General features: G+C 35.5%; 2 protein-coding genes across 8 annotated transcripts; both read left to right on the top strand.

Annotated features, from left to right (window-relative positions):
- The first annotated feature begins 4923 nt into the window (after window positions 1-4923).
- LOC113318997 (probable glycerol-3-phosphate dehydrogenase [NAD(+)] 1, cytosolic) lies at window positions 4924-9268 on the top strand. Its single transcript, XM_026567300.1, has 5 exons — window positions 4924-5811; window positions 6787-7008; window positions 7779-8026; window positions 8369-8508; window positions 9038-9268. Exons 1-5 carry the CDS (start codon window positions 5172-5174, stop codon window positions 9159-9161), a joined length of 1374 nt encoding a protein of 457 aa, XP_026423085.1. The 5' UTR covers window positions 4924-5171; the 3' UTR covers window positions 9162-9268.
- A 4052-nt stretch (window positions 9269-13320) lies between these two features.
- Window positions 13321-19340, top strand: LOC113319335 (proton pump-interactor 1-like). Of its 7 annotated transcripts, none has more exons than XM_026567594.1 (8): window positions 13321-13550; window positions 14311-14394; window positions 15021-15086; window positions 16620-17004; window positions 17160-17313; window positions 17545-17751; window positions 17835-18032; window positions 18402-19338. In XM_026567594.1, the coding sequence occupies exons 5-8, from the start codon at window positions 17254-17256 to the stop codon at window positions 18567-18569; spliced, it is 633 nt and encodes a 210-aa protein (XP_026423379.1). In that variant the 5' UTR covers window positions 13321-13550; window positions 14311-14394; window positions 15021-15086; window positions 16620-17004; window positions 17160-17253; the 3' UTR covers window positions 18570-19338. The 7 variants fall into 7 exon arrangements, 6 of the variants coding, with proteins under 6 accessions (XP_026423379.1, XP_026423384.1, XP_026423381.1 ...); XR_003345381.1 differs by lacking the exon at window positions 13321-13550 and having other exon boundaries at window positions 13561-14394; window positions 18402-18710; window positions 18877-19336; XM_026567599.1 differs by lacking the exon at window positions 13321-13550 and having other exon boundaries at window positions 13561-14394; window positions 18877-19340.
- Window positions 19341-20152: the final 812 nt, after the last annotated feature.

Below are 20152 nucleotides of genomic sequence, written 5' to 3'. Positions count from 1 at the left end.
GTCGATCAATTCCTGGTATTACTCGACTAGGCAGTGATGAGCCCGAAGGCTTTGAGACAATGAATCGATAGTATCATCCATTCTATGCACGTGTCATTTAGTTCAAGAGTTTTTTGTATGTGCGAAACTTGTTTGTGAACACGTAGGGTGCCCTCGTGATTTATGTGTTCACAAATGGGTAATGATCCCCAGTAGGAACTTGTGTTTCCTGACCATCAATGGAGGCTGTTCGTGTCGGATAATGAAAATGAAACGGTTATGATACCTAAGAGCAAATGGGTATGATCCCCATAGGAAATTTTGTTCCTGACCATTGATGGCGGCTGTCCATGCCGAGAAACGATAAGTGGGTGTACGAACCAAGATTTTCGTGCCGTGGACTCATATGATAAAGTGACTTAAATAATAATTAAAAAATACCAGCTCTTTGAATTTATTTATAAACTGATGAAAATCTTATCATTTTTTTTGTGGGTTCGTGTATTTTGTCGTGATTTTCTGTGTCTTTTAGAGAATGGGAAAGTATGCCTACTGAGCCATCAACTCACCCCAATTGACATTTTTTTGCAGATTCATAAATGATGGAAGTGGAACATAGTTAGCGTGTTGATTGTATTGTTTTCTTGCCATTGGTTGATATGTAATTTTATCTAAATATTATTTTGTAAATATTTAATTTGTGAACTCATAATATCAAATTTATGTATTTAAAAGATAAAATATTTTTGTTGGAATAAAAGTAGAAAATTAAAATATAGGCATCCGTCTCTTTCTGACCCGTAACGCTTCGAGTTTGGATATCCATACGAGTTCGATCCTGGTCCGGAACTCGGGGTGTTACAAGATTAGGTTTCCATAATGATTAATGTGTTATGATTTATGAATGTGTGTCAACTGTTTCAGCCTCTATATTCTTAATGACAGTCCTGATGAAATGTTTTATCCTACGAGGGGTTTAGGCTGGGAGACCCCTTGTCTCCTTACCTTTTTATAATTTGTATGAAATCTTTTTCGAGATTGCTTGTGCATGCTGAAAATAGTGGGAAAATTCAGGGAGTTAAATGTTACGAAAAAATCGCCCATCCACTAGTTACTTATTCTTTGCGGATGGTTGCATAGTTTTTAGTAGAGCAACTATTGATGGTGGCAAATGCTTAGCTGAAATCATTTGTTTAATAAGTTTTCAGTGCAACATATTAATTTGATAAGTCAGGGTTGGTTATCAGTTCAAAAAATGACCCTAATGTTAAAAACTAGATTGCTAGTATTCTGAATATTAAGAGAATGACATTACAAGATAAATATTTGGGAGTGCCTCTTTTAATTCAGAAAAATAAAGTATAAACTTTGGTAACAGGTTGTCTTTATGGAATGGTAAACATCTTAATCAACCCGGTAGTATTGTGTTGGCGCAAACTGTTTAAGGGTCCTTAGCCTCTCATTATTTTCTGGTAGTGGATGTAGTGTTACTTAATAACTAGTTTGTTAGATATACAACATATCATGTCATAATGATATGACTTGTTATCAAAGATTGAATTTCTCCCATCAAGAAAGATAACCTCCATCTGATTTGAGTAGAATACAATTTGGTGCTGATATATTTGATGATGCACACTAGTATGCTTATAGTGGTACAAAGAACCACATTACTTCTGATCCAACATCTTTCGCTGAATATAATCCTTATGAAGGATAAAGGAAATGACAACTGCCAGTGGGAACGATTTAGATATTACTTAACTTGGTTCTTCTAGTAGACATGTTAGTGATCGTTCATTTTAAATTAATAACATCTTACTTGTTCTCAATGCTTCTTCTAACCTGCTCACTGTCCAGAAATTCACTTTTGACAATAATTGTGAGATAACTTTTTGTTCTCATGGTTTTCCTGTAAAGAACCTGATATCTGGAAAGATTCTTTTGCAAGGGCCACATAAAAATGAGTTGTATGCTATCAAATTCAGTTCTGCAATTCCTTCTCCAACCTTCATGATTGGCAACACCACTCTTCATAGGAGATTTGGTCATCCCTATTTTCAACTCTTTAGAAATTATGTCATGAAATGCATATTTTGTTGTGTCAAATATGCCCTTTCTCTTGTAATGAATGCAAACTTTGTAGAAGTTAGAAACTTCCTTTTCAAGTGTCATGTTAATGCATCAGAACCTCCAGAGTTGATGCATATGGATCTTTGAGGTCCTTATCATGTTGCTTATGTATTAGGGTCATTATACAATACTAATTTAGTAGATGACTATCCTAAACTTTATTGGGTATCCCATTCATTAATAAATCTGACTTAAAAGTGCCTTTATTTTCTTTACTGCTTATATTGAAAATGTATTGTCTTTAAGATTATAAGAACTGATCATGGTGGTAAATTTTGTAAATACCTTTTTTATGAATTTCTTCTAGTGATAGGTGCTTAAATTATATGATTTTAGTTTCAACTCCATCCTTGTTTTAGTTTGAATTCTTGCATTCTACTTTGTTTTACTTTTTTTTTATTTGTTTCTACACGAGTACAACTTTATAATAGTGTAGCATAAGTTTCTACTACAGCAAAAAATGTTATTTGTAGTCGTGTTTCACACACTTTACTCTTCGGGTATTAGTCGCATTCATTCTTAATATTACAACTCTCGCCGTGTGTATAAACTCATTTTGTAATCTTCTCTTAATGTAAGGAGATTATAACCTCTCTCCTTTGTAATCAAAAACTCCGTTAACAATGTTATTAACGTACAACTTGTTTGTTTGGATGTATATTGAGATCTAAGTCGGTGTCCGACTCATCCTTGGTCAGTCTGTTTTCTGGTTCTTTCCACTATTTTGATATCTGATACCTGATTACAAGTCTGATTCGATTCGTCCATTTCACTGGGAGATTTGAGCCATGTATAATTTTGTACCCTACCCCCTCAGTATATGTTTGTTTGGATTCTAAAAAGGAGATTCTTAAAAAGAATTAATGGAAAGGTCAATATTATATTGAATTAAGTAGGAAATACCAATAGGTCCTAGAAATAATATATTAGGATGAGTTTGGTCCAGTTGAATCAGTCAACTGTCTGTTTGGTCCTTTTTGAAAATATAAATTATAGTTTGGTCCTAAAAATAATGGTTTTTCCCTAGGGTGGACAATACCCACGCGGAATGACGTCATGGATGATGTAATTTTCCTTTTATAGTGGCAGAAATACCCTTTAATATGGGACCATATATATTTAAAAAATCAGAGGAAAATCTTTTATTTCCAAATTCTCTCTCTCTCTCTTCTTTAGTTTCAGATCTAGTTTTTCTCTCCTATTTTTTTTCTTTTCTGCTGTTGTTATTTGCAGAAGATGAAGATTTTTTTTAGGGTTTTATGAAGATGATGAAGGTTGATAATGGAAGACGATGAGATCGGTAATTTTATTTTTCATCATCTGTTTTTTGTTAAATACGATGAAGACGATAAAGATCTGCAGTTGTTGTTTGAAGATTTCGAGATCTGTTGTTTAAATATGATGAAGACGATGAAGACGTCTTGATCTGTTGCTGTTGAAGACGATGACTGATTTTGATGATAAATATCTCTTGTTATTGTTTGCTGCTACTGTTGAAGACGATGTGCTATAGGTGTTTGCTGCTCGTGTTAAACAGAGTTCTGTTGCTGTTGAAGATGACGAAGAATTTCTTTCTACTGCTGTTGAAGACGACGAAGATGATGAAGATGATGATGCTGCAGTTCATTCCATAAATGAACTCTGTTTTTTTAGGTTTTTATATGGAGTTCATTTCTGGAATGAACTCTGTTTTCTTAGGTTTTTTATATGGAGTTCATTTCTGGAATGAACTCTGTTTTTTTTTAAGTTTTTATATGGAGTTCATTTCTGGAATGAACTCCGTTTATTTTTTGTTTTTATATGAAGTTCATTTCTGGAATGAACTCTGGTTTTTTAGGTTTTTATATGGAGTTCATTTCTGGAATGAATTATGGTTTATATAGGTGATTTCTGAAAAAATAAGTAGAAATTAACAGGAGTTCATTTTGACGAATGAACTGCTACAAAAAAATAAGTAGAAATTAACACGGAAGGGTACTTTTGTCCATTTAATATTTTTAAATAATTATGGACCAAACAGTAAAGGTGTTTTCCCAAAGGACTAAACTGACATGGGCCCACCTAAAAAATGTCCAAACGATATTTTTTCCTTGAATTAAACAAGATAGTATAGCAGGAGCTTCTTATTTAAATACTCCCTCCGTTTTAGAAATATATGGTTGTTTGGTTCCGCATACGAAATAACAATTATTTGAATTCTTTTCTCATGTTTTTTCCTCATTTATTCTTAAGAAAAAAGTGATACCCTTATTTTAAAGAGTAAAAACAGAAAAGGAAAATGGTCATAAACTTATTAAAAGAGAGAGATATGGCACCTTAATATGGGCAAAATAATAATCTTAAAACATTCGACTTTCTTCTTATAAAAACCAAGCATATTTATTTTGACATATGGAACGCGTAAAATTGTGAATAAGACGCAACGAGTCAATTTCAGATGGAATGAATCAGATAAAAGGAATCAAATTATACAACTCAGTCAGAAAGAAAGAGAAAAGAAGGAACTAGATGGAAGCAAAAATGTTAAAGCTGAAACAAATAACATGGCTCATATATGGGACAATCGTTCCGGATCTTTGATCATTTCTCTCTCAATGATCATTCCCCTTTCCACTATTCAGATTGTGCCACATCTTGTCCCAAATCTGAACCAGTCCATGTTGTCCCGGTTATAGCAATGTCGACGAGCGTCCTAAATGGGCCACACGCAACCCACTAGTTTAGGTCTGGACTACCTAAAAGTTAGCATTATCTCAGGGGTTTTGGGTGTTTTGCTGAACGCAGTTAATGAATATAAGTACAGAAATCTGTATCAAAAGTATAAGCTTTCATTTGATAATATTAAAGGTTCTATTTCTGTACCTCTGTTTTTTGTCATTTGGTTGAATTTCTTTTGTTCGATTCGATTGTCAACACAAACTTGAATAGAAAACTCTTTCCAGCTTTGAAAATTGAATCTATCTGGTCTGATCAAATTAATCCAATGCAAAAGGTAATTTAATAGCTCCATTTATTGAGTGATTCGTTTAAAAAATTGATTCGATTGTTCTTTAAAAGAAATGGATGGAAGTTCTGAAGGATTAAATGATTCTGGTAACAATTTGGCTGTTGCTGAAGAGAAGCTTGATGAACTCCGGCGTCTTCTTGGCAAAGCCGAGGGTGATCAGCTAAATATTGTGGGTATTGGAGCTGGTGCCTGGGGTAGTGTTTTTGCAGCTCTTTTGCAAAATGCTTATGGCCAATTTCGAGAAAAAGTTCAGATTAGGATATGGAGAAGACCCGGAAGGTCAGTTGATAGATCCACAGCGGAGCACCTATTTGAAGTTATCAATTCAAGAGAGGATATATTGCGAAGACTTATAAGGCGTTGCGCGTATTTAAAATATGTTGAAGCTAGGTTAGGTGACCGAGTCTTGCATGCAGATGAAATTCTGAAAGATGGGTTTTGCTTGAACATGATTGACACACCCCTCTGCCCTATGAAGGTTGTTACGAACTTGCAGGAGGCAGTGTGGGATGCTGATATTGTTATTAATGGCTTACCGTCAACTGAAACTCGTGAAGTATTTGAAGAGATTAGTAGATATTGGAAGGAGAGAAGAATGTCTCCCATTATCATATCTTTAACCAAGGGTATCGAAGCTGCACTGGAGCCTGTGCCTCATATCATAACTCCCACTCAGATGATTAGACGAGCAAGTAAAACTTCTCATTTCTTGATTTTTTTGGTGATTTTTACTACCTGTTTTGGTCTAAATGTTGACCTACTTGATTTTAGATTACATTGTCTTTTGTGCATTTGGCTTAATTTCTGTGAATCTATGCTCTTTTGGCTGCTTTAGTTTTAAGTTCTTGTGACAAACCATCTTTGTTCAGTTCGGTAACCCTGATCCCTTGCAGTTCCCATTCGCTTGGTAAGGCATAATAATTATTATGATGCATGAATTGGCATACTGAAGAATGTGATGAGCTAAACTTACTTGAAGATTATAGAGTATAATGGTGTATAATTAAAGGCTTTGAAATATTTACAACCTGCTTCAAGATAAACATTCAGATCTTCATAAAAATTCACCTCTTGAAGTTTCAACTTCCACATGCAGCATCTTTCCCCTGCTGAATTTGATACAGCGATGAAACCATGAAGTTTGTCCTGTCTACTCATTATCCAACATTTTATACTGCGGTAGATCTTACTTTGGGTCGCTTATGGAACATTTCAAATAAATTATGGTAATTGACGTGCCATGGGTGGTTCTTTGTTTTCAATCAATGTTCTTCTAGTAGGGCCATGCACATGTATAAGAATAAATTGAAGTGTTTCTTTAGTAGTTGACATCTCCCAGCCAAGCCTTTAAGTATATTGATTTTGGGTGTTATCCCCTTGGTGGTTCCTATTGCTGTTACTTTGTTGCGATTTATAGGTTTTGTTCTCTTTTGATTGATGCCATGGGTGGTTTTTTGTTTTCAATCAATCTTCCTGTGGTGTTTTGCTTCCTTTTGTTTTTTTGTTTTTTCTTTGCTTTATTTCCAGATTTGCTGATTGCTTTTTCTAGTTTTCTATCTTGCTGGTATTAAAATTCTCATTGCTAGTTAAACAGGTTTCTTTGTCTTTTCTTTTTTCTCCGAAGTTTTTTGTTTCCTTTTCAGCCTCTGATTGTTTGAGTGTGGCAGCTGAAGTACCTACGGAGAACATTCTTTATCTTGGAGGGCCAAATATTGCTTCAGAGATTTATAATATGGAGTATGCCAATGCTCGAATCTGTGGCGCTGAAAAGTGGAGGAAGCCTCTCGCTCAGTTTTTAAGACAACCTCATTTCATCGTGTGGGATAACAGTGATCTAGTTACTCATGAAGTAATGGGTGGACTAAAGAATGTTTATGCCATTGGAGCTCGTAAGCTTTAAATTTGGTGAATGTGATTTTCGAATTTTTATGTAATTAATGCACCAGTATTAGTGTACGAAATGTGTGTCATATTTGCGAAGGAAACCTTCTTGTGTTTTTATTAATTGCAGGTTGGGGTTTCAAATTTGTTTGTAGGAAAAAGTGTCATATAAGTTTCAAGTTGTGAGAAAGTAAACAAGATAAAGTAGTTTCAAGTACAGTTGTTAGGCGGTCTTGAGTGGGATTTGAACTTGGTGAAAGCCACAATTGCTAGTGACCGTAGCCAAGATTTTCTAGGCAACTAACTAGAAGCGTATTCAAATGGTTTGGATCATAGGCCTGATGAAAAGGTGAAATTAAAAAGCAGGTAATAGCCTAGTAGGAGACATAACCCAGCTCAGATGGTGCATACTGCTGTTAAACAGTTGTTACTCATCTTTTAATATAATAAGTTCTTGTTGTTGAAACCTAATAACCATTTCTGTTTGTATCCTCATTAGCATACCTATTTCTTTTGTTATTCTTTTCTTTACCCTAACCGAAAGAGCAAAGAGTAAGCTTATACCAATTTTCTCTGGTAATTCTATTCAATTCAAGGAAATCAGTATATGATTGGCTGTTCCTCCTAAGAAATAATCATGTTGGCTAACTCGTGTTTACCTTAGAAAATACATGAAGCATAGGCATTTTATTGTTTTATGTGATATTGACATATGACTCTATTGGAGTATTTGTTTTATCTTTTCTTTTTATCAACAAATGAATGTTGGCTTCCATAGGAATGGTCGCTGCACTAACCAATGAAAGTGCAACCAGCAAATCAGTTTATTTTGCACACTGTACATCAGAGATGATATTTATTACTCATCTGCTGGCTGAAGAACCAGAGAAACTTTCTGGGCCTTTGCTGGCTGATACTTATGTGACGCTACTGAAAGGTCGAAATGCATGGTACGGCCATATGTTAGCCAAGGGACTAATAAGTCTTGAAATGGGTGATAGCATCAAAGGAAAAGGAATGATTCAGGTAAAAACATAGCTTCTTATAATTCTGTCCAGTAAATGTGTCTGTGTTCACACAGGATTCAAGTGGGTTCCCTGGTTATACAATCATGTTGGATTTTATTAGAATAGAAAATAACAGTACTTTCTTTTAAAAAAGTATCAACGTGTTATTTACTATTATGGAAATTGTTAATATTCTAATTATGGTGGTGCAGAACCTTGTATATACTTTTTCTTTTCTGCTGATTTTTTCTTTTTAATGATTTTAAGGAACTGCACAAGTTGATGATTATTGCTGCTCAAAATTTTCACAGGCAAGCATGAAAATAAGCAACACTAACTTCATGCATTCTTTATTGCTTAGGGGGTATCTGCTGTGGGAGCATTTTATGAGTTGTTAAGCCAGGCTTCTTTGAGCATCCCACATCCTGAAGAAAACAAGCCCGTTGCACCTGCTGAGCTTTGCCCCATACTGAAAACACTTTATAAAATACTGATTAAAAGGTAAAATTTATATTCTCCACTAACTTTCTCCATTTATTCTGTGTGATATCTGTTCAAGATCTATTCAAATAAAACTTACAATAGAATTGGAAAATGAAAAAAGAAATGTGTCTGAACTATTACTGTGTTCGAACCTGTGTTCATTATCTGAGGGAAGTTGGAAAAATATTCTTGAGAACGGTAAACTGGTTTAAACTTGTCTTCTCGGATACAGGTCATGGTCTGCTCAGATTTCAGAGTATCAGTTTTAAGAAATATGTTATGGTTTGAACTTAAGTCCTGTGATGGAAATTGTTGAAATCTAGGAAGGCTTTTTAGTGATCAAAAAAAGAAAATTAGAAAGGCATTCATTTCACTACTGTTTTGCGCCATTCCATAGGTAATAACCAGACCTTTAAAAACCACTTCAGTTTAGGAACAGTGTCGGAGATCTCTTAATTCTTATATTTCAGACAGACAATTCCGGGAGTGCATCTTGATTACCGTTTTCTTGCGCCTTGTTTTTTGTTTGTTTGTTTGGTTTCTGTAGGGAGCTTCCTTCGCAAGCCATTCTACAAACACTGAGGGATGAAACCATGAATGACCCACGAGATCGCATAGAGATTGCACAAAGCCATGCATTCTACAGACCTTCACTTCTACGACAACCTTGACCACCTGCATCAACTTTTTTTTGTGTGTGTGTTTGATACTATGGTCATATGATCGAAGGCTAAACATGATTTTTCGCCATTAGTTGAAAAACTTTGACTCTATTTCATTTCAGTCTTTTCTAACTAAAAGAATGTTTAATTGGTTGGATTTTAACTTCATGATTCAGAGCTTTTATTGTTCCAACTGCACTAGCTACCTGAAATATTATGATTTTCTTTTATTAGTTAAAGCTTCAGTCCTGATATAGTTTATATCCTCCTTCCTTAAAATGTTCTTAGGCTTCTTGCTGTATGTGATCGAAGACCTGCCTCCTCCTTATTCGCCAATGAGCTGCGCATTTGCACTTCAAAAAGGATCAATGGTGGGCTGCAGTAGGTAAATGGGGTACTAAATTATCAGAAACTTGAATTTGTACATCATGGCTGCTCCAGAAGTTGGAGATTTAAAAAGTTTCATTGTATGGAATCCCTTTACAGAGAGAAGAATGCCCTGATCGCACTTGGTTTCCCGTTAGATAAAATAATCTACTGTTAGAATGACGGGAAATGATTCCAAATCTCACTCCTCCAAACCTGGGAGTGGGAGTGAACTTTAGAATTCACCTTTATCGGTTTGTCAAGATTTTTCCCTTGGGAATTTGAGGTAACCATGGCTTGGTCTTGGGCGCTCATGCTCATTCCCAATGTGGCTACTCTTCTCTATAATTCGTACTCACCACATCACACCACACAACCATCACTAGATTATGTGTTTCCAGCAGTCCGTAGATCGGACCTTCCCACACACTCTCCACATTACCTAATTGGTGCTCACAACAAATTAGTAAGAGGAAACCCTAAATTATACCTGCTCACTATCCACACAAACAAGCGCTTGGAAAAATACTGATTATTCTTTGATTGTTGGTAGAGATGATTAATCTCTTCAAATAATTTGCAGAGATTTTGTTACCCTAATCAACTATCAAACACTAGTCCGGAAGAGTTCAGTGTTACTTGCAGTAGAAATGAATTATGCTGATAATCTTGATTACCCAGAATTCAGTGAAATACATTGGCAATCAAAGGTTGCGTAATTCTGTCAACTGGATTTGCTCTTTTTCTGTGCTTTACAGTTCCAACTTTCAACAATTTCCCGCTGTAGCGTCCACTCATAGTTACTTTTCTAACTGTTCTTTGCTTCTTTTGTTGGTAGGTAAATGCCGTTTACTCATAGATGGAAGGATGACGGGGAAGTCGACGAGGTATACCATATCAGGTATGGGCTCTTACTACTTGGATCCACAATAGTTATTTTGTTGGTCTGTTACTGTTTCTAATTATTACTAATTCTGACATCCAGTAATCTAGACATGATAGGACGAGAGAGAAGAGGAAATATTGCCAGAGTTGTATTAATGGAAGAGATAAACATTGTTGTTAATAGTTATTGTTCAAAATTATGCATGCTTGTTGTGGTCTGAGCTCGGTTATATATGAGTTCTCTCTACCTGTTTGTAGGAGATAATCATGTGGTGTAGCTGGAATCTTTTGAACCCTCATATGCTCAATGACCCGCCACTTATGTTAGAGAAAAGTTTCATCACGTCTAATAGTACTGGATGGATGAATTCCTATACTATGGAATTCAAAAGCAGTGCCTTTTTTTGTTCTTTTTTCTGGAGCCGTAGGATTGGTCGTTTGTCTTAGAACTAGTCATATGATGATACGAATAAATGGTTCATGTACATAAATTTTTCTAAGTCAGCTCATAAAAGAACTAGTCGTAGGATTGGTCGTTCTTTTTTCTGTCAGCTCATAAATTTTTCTAAGTCAGGCATTTTCTTTAGCAAAAGAATTCACTCAAAATTTCAAAGGATTATGATTAGACTTATGAAGATTAAGAAAATCAGCATTACAGATTCCTACTTAGGAGCTCCTTTATTTATTGATAGATCAAAAATCAAGACTTTTGATAAGATTGTCACCAATATGGAAAACAGAGCTCAAAGTTGGAATGGCACAACTTTAGTTCAAGCAAGTAAAAAAGTCCTTATTAAATCTGCTTTATCTAGCCTGCCCATATACCAAATGGGGTGCTTTTCTTTGCCTATAAAAATCACTGACAAAATAGATGCTGTCCAAAGGGACTTTTGGTGGGGAAAACAAAAGAACTCTAAGGGTTACTATCCCATCAGTTGGGGCTTTATGTGTGAACCAGTCGAAGTAGGTGGTCTAGGCTTTAAGGAAGCAAATAAAATGAATAAGGCAATGATCGCTAAACTAGCTTGGAGGATTGTAACACAGCAGAATACTCTATTAGGCACTGTTCTTAAGTACAAATATTTTAAAAACTCAACTATTTTTTATGCCAAAAAACATTACAATGCTTCGTGGATTTGGGGATGCATTATGCAGGGGGTTTCTCTAATCCACAAATTCAGTTGCTGGGAGGTAGGCGACGGTAAGTCTATCAACATTTGGACTGACATTTGGATACCAGGTATGGAACAAAACCTAATATCTTACTGTGGTAATAAACACAATCTCTTAACACTTGTATCTGAGTTGTTAGACTCGAATACCAAAAAGTGGAATGTAACGAAAGTTAAAAGTAACTTTACTTCGGAAATTGCTGATAAGATTCTAGGAATTAGAATTTTCACAAATATGAATGGTACGTTGAAACAAGACAGATTACGTTGGCTGCTTACAAATGATGGAAATTTTACGGTTAAATCAATGTACAAAAAACTGAAAAATCCTTCTTTGGCTTCCATTAATACTGATATAACTGTTTTTTGGAAATCTTTTTGGAAGTTGAATGTATCGCAAAGAATAAAAATCTTCTTATGGAGGTGTATTCATAATGCCTTGCCTGTTAGGAAAAAACTGAGTGAACATATGGATGATATAGATATAAAATGCATTTTCTGTGATCATGAATGTGAATCTTTAAAGCACTTTTTTTTTGAATCCCGTTATGCTAAATCTGTGGCTTTACTTCCTCCTGTTGTGGTTATAAATCATAGTAGTAATTTAGATTACTCTTTTGCACAAATGTATTCTAACTGGATAGTATGTATATATGAAAACTCTGAGATAGAAATCATGACTACTAAATGTTGGTTGATTTGGAAAGAAAGATGTCTACGAATCTTTCAATCCAAATCAACAACAAGCATTCAACTATCTCTTGCTGTTCAGAGGCACTTGGCTTTTTGGTCTTCTCTGAGATAATTAAAACATGGAGTTATAAATAATACCACTTCTGTGTTACATAGTCATATTGATATAAATGCTAGTAGATGGTCAAAACCCCAAGTAAACCAACTCAAAATAAACTTTGATGCTTCTTGGTTTGATTCTTCTACTCCTGCTGGACATTGTATAATTCTGAGAGATGATACAGGTGGTGCAATCCAAGCTACAGCTGGGGCTTTCAGGGCCTCCACAACAGAAGAAGCAGAGCCTCTGAGTATGCTGGAAACAGCAAACTGGGCAAAAAGAATGGACCTAAAGAACTTCTCAGTGGAAGGTGATTGTCAGAAGCTCATCCTTTATGCCCAGGATAAGCAGAGCAACATCTTTTGGAGAAACAAAGCCATAGTATCTGAAGCTGTGAAGATTTTGAAGACATGTGAAAACTTTTTGGGTTTTTATGTTTAAGAACAGGAAGGGCAACGAAGTGGCAGACATTTTGGCAAAAGAAGCGCGTAAACAAGAGATTCATAAACAACAATGGGTGTTGATGCCACATTTTTTAAATTCTGCTTTACTATCAGATGTTTGTTTTTCTAATTCGGCTAATATTTCTAGCTTACAAAATGGAGTTAACATTATGTTGGTAGACACCAATATCTCAAATCCTCTGGATGAGATAAGGGAAACCAACATTCACAAAATACACACACACACACAAAAAAAAAAAAGTTCGGTAGTTATATTCACTTTGGAATTCAGTGGTTTGATGTGTGTAACCATATTTCTGTTCAGGAGTATCAAAAGAATTCTAAGTGGGCATAAGCAGCAGTGTGTCATTATCTCTATGGTAGCTGGTGTCTCTATATAGGACCACTGATTCCGATAGAGTGGAGGCTGAACCAGAATACTCCAATGTACATTTTGAGCAATGTGAAACTTTTCCATTTACGGCTTCTTCAACAGCTTGTTTCTACTTATATTGTTGGATTAATCCTATAGATTTTACTTCTATGTAGTCATAGAGAATAACTTCAAATTTTCTTATGAAAGAGAGAAATCAATTGTCCTGACGATGTTTAAGTTCCTCGTTTTTGTGTGATCCGGTCTGGACTGGGATGCGTACTGGAAGTGTTGTTTATTTTCCTTTCTTTTGCCTGTATATACTATATATAGTTGAAGAAATCAGTGGACTGGAGGTTGTCGCTTGTATGTGCTTTTGTGGAACCCTGAACTCAAGTGTGGAATTTTTTCGTTTGGTTTGATTTTGTTGTAATTGCTTGCACCTTGAACTGAAGTGTGGAATAAACTCATCCCCAACGTGGCTACTCTTCTCGCTGATCCGCACTCACCAGTTACCATTCCACACCACACAGACCGCCACCAAATTATTTGTTTCCAGGGAACCCTGAATCAGACCATCCCACACCATCTCCTCGTAACCTAATTAGTGCTCACAACAAGATGCAAAAGAGAAACCCTAAACTATACCTCTTCGCATTATGCACACAGCGCTTAGAAAATCGTCTCTAGATGTTGATTTTGAATGGGTTGTGAATCTGTGGTGATTGAAGAAATACCTACTGGATTAATTAGCGTCTGATTGTTGGTCGAGATGATAAATCTCTTCAAATAATTTGCAGAGATTTTGTTAACCTAAACTATCAAACACTGTTTAGTCTCGAGAGTTCATTGTTACTTGTAGAATTATGCTGATAATCTTGAATACCTAGAATTTTGTGAAATTGGCTATCTATCTGTGTCTGTGTCTAATGAGTTCCAACTTCCCGCTGGAAGTCAACTCATAGTTACCTTTCTAACTGTTTTTTATTTCTTTCATTTGTAGGTAAAATCGATTAGAAGGAAGAATTTTAGTTGTTGTAATTGTATAGGAGCTTGGATTGCCTTGCTCAAATTTCGGAGTAGTGACAAATTAATTGAATTTCTTGATGTCTTCATGTATGTGCAGAAAATGTACACTCTTAAAACAAAACGAGAGATTTTTGTTGCAGAGAAGAGCATAGCAGACTTAGAAGGACTATCCAGTACTCAGGTTTGTTGGTTCTCTTTGTTTTTCCTATCTAGAGTTGTCATAGAACATTTCATGTCCCCCTTGAACAGAAATTAGGCATTATAATTAAAAATGCGAAAGAAATTTGTTATCCAGGCTACGACCAGATTTTAGATAGGGATGGGCTAATGGAGTACCTGATAAGAAATTTCCGGGCGATAAAATCTGTAAGGAAGACTTCAAAAATTTGATGGCATTAGATGGTGATGACTTCCTAGTGGAAATAGGAAAACATTTATGAGTGTGAAGACCACAGAAACATATGTAATTAGGAAATGTAGTTGATGTGGCAAAGTTGAGGGAGATGAAAGAGAAGCTAGGAGATAACACAGTAGTCAGAGTACTAACATGAATGCGAAAGGATGTTGAGATGATCTTAGGGGGAAGTCTTACTTAACTATTTTAAACTCTAAAACAAAAGCTTACCAAGTCTCAAAAATTTGTAGTTGATGTTTAGGAGGAAAATTTAGTAGTTTGATGTTTTTATCTGTAAATTGAAGAAGTAGACATTTATCTGTAATTCAGTTCAAGGATACTGAATGAAATTGAAGAAGTAGACATGTAAGTGACACTGATCTTGTGCATATTTCTTTTTGTTCATATACAAGGTGTAGTCACAATTCATTGCCAGAAGGATGATCAAGGTAGAAAGTCGACGAGGTATACCAAATCAGGTATTTGTTCTTACTACTTTGATCCTATGTTGTATTAGGCGCTAGGCGAGGCGCCGAGGAATCATTAGAAAACTGCTGAAACACACCAACTTTGGCGCCCCTAGAGCACCTTTGTGCTGGTCTGGTACTGTTTCTGATTATTACTAACTTTGAAGAATCCAGTAATCTAGACATGATATGGCTAGAGAAGGGGAAATATTGCAGAGTAGTATATTGAAAAGATAAACGTGGTTGTCATTGTTCTAATTATGCATGCCTGAGTGGGTCTGAGCTCGGTTGTATATAAATTATCTCCTCCTGTTTAGAGGAGAGAATCATGCTAGATCTGGAATCTTTTGGGCCAGCATATGCTCAATGCCAACACCACCTACAGATAGGGTTGGCATGTGATCATTCTTGCGGCTAAAATTTGCGGTACAAACATTATATTAGAAAAGTTTTGTCACATTTAATAGGAGTGATTGGATGAATTTCTGGGCCTCAAATTCAAAAGCAGCACCATTTTTTTTGGAGGTGTGGTTTGGTCTTTCTTGTTAGAACCCATAACAAGTGGTCATATGAATAAAGGTCTCAGTACAGTGTGTTGCTTGAATTTTGCTCGACTCTGTGGTCATAGTGAGGTTGAACAAAAAGCTACCGTAGTGTTTAGAAATGCATACATTATTGATGATGGTGGTCTCTATTCATCCCTTTGTTATGTATAAGTTTGTTCTTCTGCACCGTTTCATTTCTTTTTTTCGTGCATATATATATGTATACATATTTTTTATCTTGATCAATTCAAATAATTTCATATTGAGGTATTTATGCATTTTGTTAAGTTGTGCGACTCATTCAGGCGTAACTTCCGTGCAACTTTCTGACCCTTGGGCCTTGAGTACATTATATGTGACTTAAACAAGAGTCTGGTTGAAAATAAAAATTCAATTCTCTAAAGACCGATACATCCTAGTTTGACACAAAGAAACAAACCCCACCTTGGTAGAAAATAAGAAAGACAAGATTAATAAAAGATTAATTTGTCATTTCTCTCTCCCTCTCTCTCTCTGCTGAAGCATTTGGAATTGAGAACTGATTAAAGGGAATAGAAAAATAAAATGAAAGTCAAATGGATGTCATAAATTTGGTTTTCTTGCGGCCCAATTTTGAAGGAATCTTTGAAAAATACTTTGGAAATTATAATAGATTTTGAACTACAGATTGCCTTAGAAAATGTGATTATCTGTTGTAGGTTTAGTACCACCTGTTTCTCATATAATTTTGCAATTTTGCCAGTAAGTTACTTATGTACTCTGTTTATGAATTCTATTATTTTATCTGTTTCAGAATTCTGAGGTTCTAGTTAGATTTTAAAGTTATTCATCTACCTGCCTGTTTTCATTCTTCTCTTTAGCTTTTATGAGAGTTTTGTTTCATTTTGTCTTTTGAAGTCCTTACTGATTATGGCCTTTGAACTCTTCATTTGGAAACAGTCAGCTTGAGTCTTCTTTCAGTAGGTTACATTTGATAGAGTTTATTTTACTTTCTCTTCAGGTTCAAGGAGATTCTCCTGATATTCTGTCTCTGTGTCAAGTCTTTGCCGAAATCTTAGGAAATGGAAATAGTAGAAGACAGTTTAAAATTTGCACGTTTTGAGGAGGATGAATTAGATGGAGAATGGATTTGCTTACACGAGAATCATATGGAAAAAATGATTCATACACAAGGATCATATCAGCTAGTACAATTTAGTTCTCTTGTTATGGATGAATCTGTTGGTGATTGCCTGAAACCTAAACAAATTGATTCTTGTTATTTTGCGGAGTATGAATTATACGAAAACTTAAAGCTGGAAACCAAAATTTATCAAGTTGAGAAGGAGATTAAGAAGAATAAATAAGCTTGGGGTCAGATTAGTAAAGCCATAACAGTGAGACAGGTATTGTAGACGTATTGATTGGTGCAGTAAATTCATTTTACTTTAAACAAGGAGTTTCGATAATTTTTCTCAATTAGGCTTTGTTATGATGGATGCTAATCTATTGGTGTCCAAAAACAGAAAAAAAATTATTTTGTTTTGAATTGTTTGGGCAGTTGGATAAAGCAGACTTGTTATCACTCTGGTATCTTTTAGCCATTGTCATTGAATGTGAAGAAATTTGAAATAGATCATTTGAATCAAGCTATAATGAAGCTCCACACTGAAATGTGTACAACAAGAGAGAAAAATACGGAGCTTAATTGTCATGTAAGCTTTTCTCATTCTCGGTCTCTTTCTTTTCATTCTCATGTATTATAAACTTCTTTTCAACCACCTGCTAGCTGGGTTAGCTGTCTTTTTTTTCCCAACAACAATTGTATTCTATATATTATATCTTCCTTCGTAGCTTGAATTTGTGTTCTAGATCAAAAATATTAAATACAGTATATATTGGAAATTATATTACTTTTTTAATGGAGGAATTTGTTGGCAAAACAGATTCGTAGCTTGCATTCTAGAATGCAACATGGGAAAAACACGTTAGTTGAGGAAAAACATCTCCTTAGGGAGATTAAACAACTCGAGGGGACGAGAGATGCATTTATTGCGAGTGGGTCAAAGAAAAAGGATTTCGATAAGAGAAGGAACAATGTTTATGAAGCTTTTAAATTTGGTTGGGATCAAAACTTCAGAAACCAGGTTGAGGTAAGTGACGTCTATTATTGGATCAATGTGTTTCTGTTTTTATCTCGTATTTGAACAATTTGTCATCTGTGTTTTATGTATAGTGTGTAGGAGTGGAGGATTTGGGTGTTGTGAAAAAACAGAAGCATTTAACAAGTCAGAGAATTCAACCTCTGAAGGAACTAGTGAAACGCATCAATAATGAAATTAGTTTACTGCAAGTGAAATTGACTGCTACTGAACAGAAAAAGAATTCATTATATGAGCACTTATTTGAGCTTAAAATACAGTGGGAGAATGAGGTATGGCCACTTTCCATCTTCGTTAAATTTTGTATTTGGAAGGTTAGACATTTGTTGAGGAAAGGAGTAGATGCAAGGGTTTCTTGAAGCTGTAGAATAGTTTGGATTTCATTGCGCATTTCCCGTTCTGACAACTAATATATTTTATTCTATTGCCAAAATTAGTCACTGTCAAACAATGCAAGAGGTTTTTCGGTGTAGAAGAACATGGGAGACTTTAAAGAATTAATGAATTATCCCCTACACAATTTTGCTAGGTTCCTGGTCCCGTTTGTTTTGCCATTTAGAAACATCAGAGTTTCCGCAACTTGTTGATATTGGAATGTTATTGCTAATTTCCTTGACCATGTTCCTATGTACCTTGACTAGGTTGAGAATTTTGGCAATCTTTATGTGAACCGACACTTAGATGTGAATGGACAAATGAGGAACCCTGATGAGAACTTTTCCGCCTTGAATCTCCATAAAGAAGACAGTAAAGATTTGATTGCCTTGGGTTGTGTCGACTTCCAAGAGGAAAAGGAAAAACTTCATTAGTTTGAAAAACCAGATAGAGCTATACACACAAGAAACATGGTTGATTGGGTGAAGTCAAAGGAGAAGAAAAAACAGCTGGCAGATAAAGCAGTAGAAAAGGGACATTCATGGACTCTAAAAGATGCTGAGAAGATGTTAATGGTGAATTCTAGTCTGACTTATCCATTCACAGACGTACACACACGCACGCACACACAAAAAAAAGACTACGGTGTCTCGTAAATTTGCAGTAGTTTTGTAGTTAAATAGTTGATATATTCACTTTATAATTCAGTGGTTTGATGCATGTAACTATAATTCTGTTCAGGAGTATCAAAAGTATTCAAAGTGGGCATAATGCCATAAACAAGAGCAACTCTATAGCACATGGTGTCTCTACTGAGTACTGAGAACTAGTGATTCCGATAGAGAGGAGGCTGAACCAGAATACTCCAATGTACATTTAGAGCAATATGAAGCTTTATTTCCCTTAAAGGTAGTGAGTTTCTCATTGCCGAAAATCATGATCTAGGGGAAAAAGGTTGACTACTCACAAGCGACCATGTATATATGGCTTCTTCAACGGTTTGTTTCTACTTTACTTGTACTGTTGGATTAAATCTTATAAATTTTACTGTGATGTAATCGTAAAGAATAACTTGAAATTTTCTTATGAAAGAGAAAAATCGATTATCCTGACGCTGTTTAAGTTCCTAGTTTTTGTGTGCTCTGGTCTGTACTGGGATCGTGGTGTAAGAGGTTTTTTTTTTTTTTGCCTGTATTATATAGTTGAAGGAAATCATGGGTCTGTGGAGGTTATCGGTTCTTTTTGTGGAACTCGACAGTGTTGGATTATTCGTTTTGTTGTAAGGCTTAGTCCTATGGGCTAGATATCTAGCTGCTAGATTGGCCATCCACGTCAGCATGGGCAACTTCCTAAGTCCTATGGGATGGCTAATCTAGCAGCGGGACCACCATATAATGCCGAACCGTTCGGCGCTTTAAATCTCAGTCGTTGGATCAAAAAAATTTCTCCCAGCGCTGAATGGTTCGGCGTTTATGTCACTTTTTGAGCGCCGAACGGTTCATCATTTCAATCTCGCTGATAGTTGGACCGCGAGCACTTGCTAGGTGAGAGAACTATCAACTATCACTGTTAACTTTTTTACAACACTTATTTTTTGATTTGCAACACTTTTTGGCCAATCTAACACTCCAATCTAGCCCATAGGGGTTAGCCTAATTGTTGTTTTTTTTTTTAACGTATTTATATATCGTTCTTTGTTTGTCATGCTTCATCTGAGATGGTAAATAGTTTAGGGGGATAAGCAAAAAGTGTCCAAGATCGGCTAATGGCAGTGCGGAACTAGAAAACAAATGTAGGGTGGCTTGAAAACTAATTGGCTAATACTTTGGGCTGGCTTAAGCCTTTCTAGATTTGAATTTTTAACCAAACTTAACAAGAACCCTGTTTTAGGGCATACAAGAAAATTTCAGGGCATACTGAATAAAGACAAAAACGGGTTGGAAATAGTAAATCCAATAACCCCTTAACCAAATATTTTTGGTAATGGAAAATTTACCTTTCTGTATTAGTGTTAATA

This window comes from Papaver somniferum, chromosome 10, assembly GCF_003573695.1.
Source record: "Papaver somniferum cultivar HN1 chromosome 10, ASM357369v1, whole genome shotgun sequence".
Classification (NCBI taxonomy): Eukaryota; Viridiplantae; Streptophyta; class Magnoliopsida; order Ranunculales; family Papaveraceae; genus Papaver; species Papaver somniferum.
Note: the sequence above shows the minus strand (reverse complement) of the source record. Positions and strands in the feature narration are given on the sequence as shown.